This window comes from Phytophthora infestans, genomic scaffold (genome assembly GCF_000142945.1).
Source record: "Phytophthora infestans T30-4 supercont1.4083 genomic scaffold, whole genome shotgun sequence".
Classification (NCBI taxonomy): domain Eukaryota; phylum Oomycota; class Peronosporomycetes; order Peronosporales; family Peronosporaceae; genus Phytophthora; species Phytophthora infestans.
Genome location: NW_003304597.1, coordinates 1 through 1507, shown reverse-complemented (window position 1 = coordinate 1507; position 1507 = coordinate 1). Strand labels below are relative to the sequence as shown.

Below are 1507 nucleotides of genomic sequence, written 5' to 3'. Positions count from 1 at the left end.
GCGCCGTGACGAGCAGGCTGAGGACACTTGATCCCAGCCACCACAAAGTTGATTAGACAATTCTCCTTGGGCACAAACAGCTTCACACGTGTAGCCGAGTACACGTGCTCCACGACAGCACGAGTCGAACGTTCTCGAGTCAAGAAAGGCAGAAACTGCTTCGCCTTGGTCGCGTCGAAGCACAGATCCGTCACGCGACGTTCAGTGGCAGGAGACTCCTTGGACGAGTGCAAGTTCTTCTTCTGCGTCTGCGCCTTCGTCTCCGCCGTCACAAGGTCGTCGTAGTACTCGCTCTTCTCTTCATCCGGACGATGACGCACCACCTCAGCCAGACCAGCCGCCACGACGTCGATAGCCAAGTTGGCGCCCTTGGCTTGCGGGTTCTTCTTCAGCGCGTTAGCTGAAGGCTCCAGGAACACCGAGGCGAACGTCATGACGTCTCCCTGTGCGGAAGGACTGGGCTTCTCGTACTCCACTTCAATGTGCACAGTCTTGGAGATAGCACGGTGACGCACGAACTCTTTGGCTTCCGTAGCGTACGGAGCGTTGGGCTCGCCACGACGCGCATTGCCCAGACGAGGAGCACGCAACGAACTCAGGTAGATGCGCTTCTCCTGCTCTGCTGGCGTCGCAGCATCGGGGACGTACACGACTAGACAGTCGCCACTGATAACTTCCACTACCGTTCCCGTCATGCGCTTGTCCGACTGCAGTACAGGAGCCTCGTACTCCTTCCACACTCGTAGCTTCTGCTGCTTCGCCTCCTTCTCAGCGTTGCGCATCGTCGCGCGAGCTGACGCGCTGGTGAACGCTGAGCTCCAGTCGGCCATCCGCCCCAGACCAATCCTGAGGATCTCTACACTGATATTACGACCAGAGGGGTGCACCACACTGCCGAACAAGTTGCCGTACTTGTCGACACCCTCGAGCTTCAGCTCCACGTCACGATGCAGCAGTCGCACCTCTGAAAAGTGTTTGGCTTCACGTGCATGAGGCGCCGGTCCAGTCGGAACAGGCTCCTCGGACTCCGCAGCGTTCACGGGCGGGTTGAGTCGGGGACATTGAACTCCGGACAGCCCAAAGTTGACCAATTGCAACGAAGGCTTGAGGATCACACGCAGGGAGGCTCCGTCCCGTACAGCCTCCACCACAGCAGGAACAAGCTTGCCCTTGTGCTCCTGCAGCAGCGCCGCAGAGTCGGCACCGTGCCACTGAACTGTGGCATTGGACTCGACGTCTGCGTCGGCGTACATTCCCTTCTTCTCGTTGATAGCCACCTGCTCCTGCTGCAGCATCTTCTCGTGGTCCACACACACACCGTCACGCGACTGCTCTAGCGTCTTGACGCGCGCGTAGCCCGTACGCGCCTGGACGACGCACAAGTTTTCCTCCACGCCGCGCGAATTGGCAGGAAGCCACACGGAGCCGAAGTCGCGGTTGATGGCAGGGACCCGGTACTCCACTTTGAAGCGAACCTGCTTGCCGATGCACAGCTTACGAAGGTGCT

General features: G+C 59.3%; 1 protein-coding gene across 1 annotated transcript; it reads right to left on the bottom strand.

Annotated features, from left to right (window-relative positions):
* Nucleotides 1-430: 430 nt before the first annotated feature.
* PITG_22568 (nuclease, putative) lies at nucleotides 431-1507 on the bottom strand (the record flags this gene model as incomplete). Its single annotated transcript, XM_002909695.1, has 2 exons — nucleotides 431-470; nucleotides 520-1507. The coding sequence occupies 2 exons, from the start codon at nucleotides 1293-1295 to the stop codon at nucleotides 431-433; spliced, it is 816 nt and encodes a 271-aa protein (XP_002909741.1).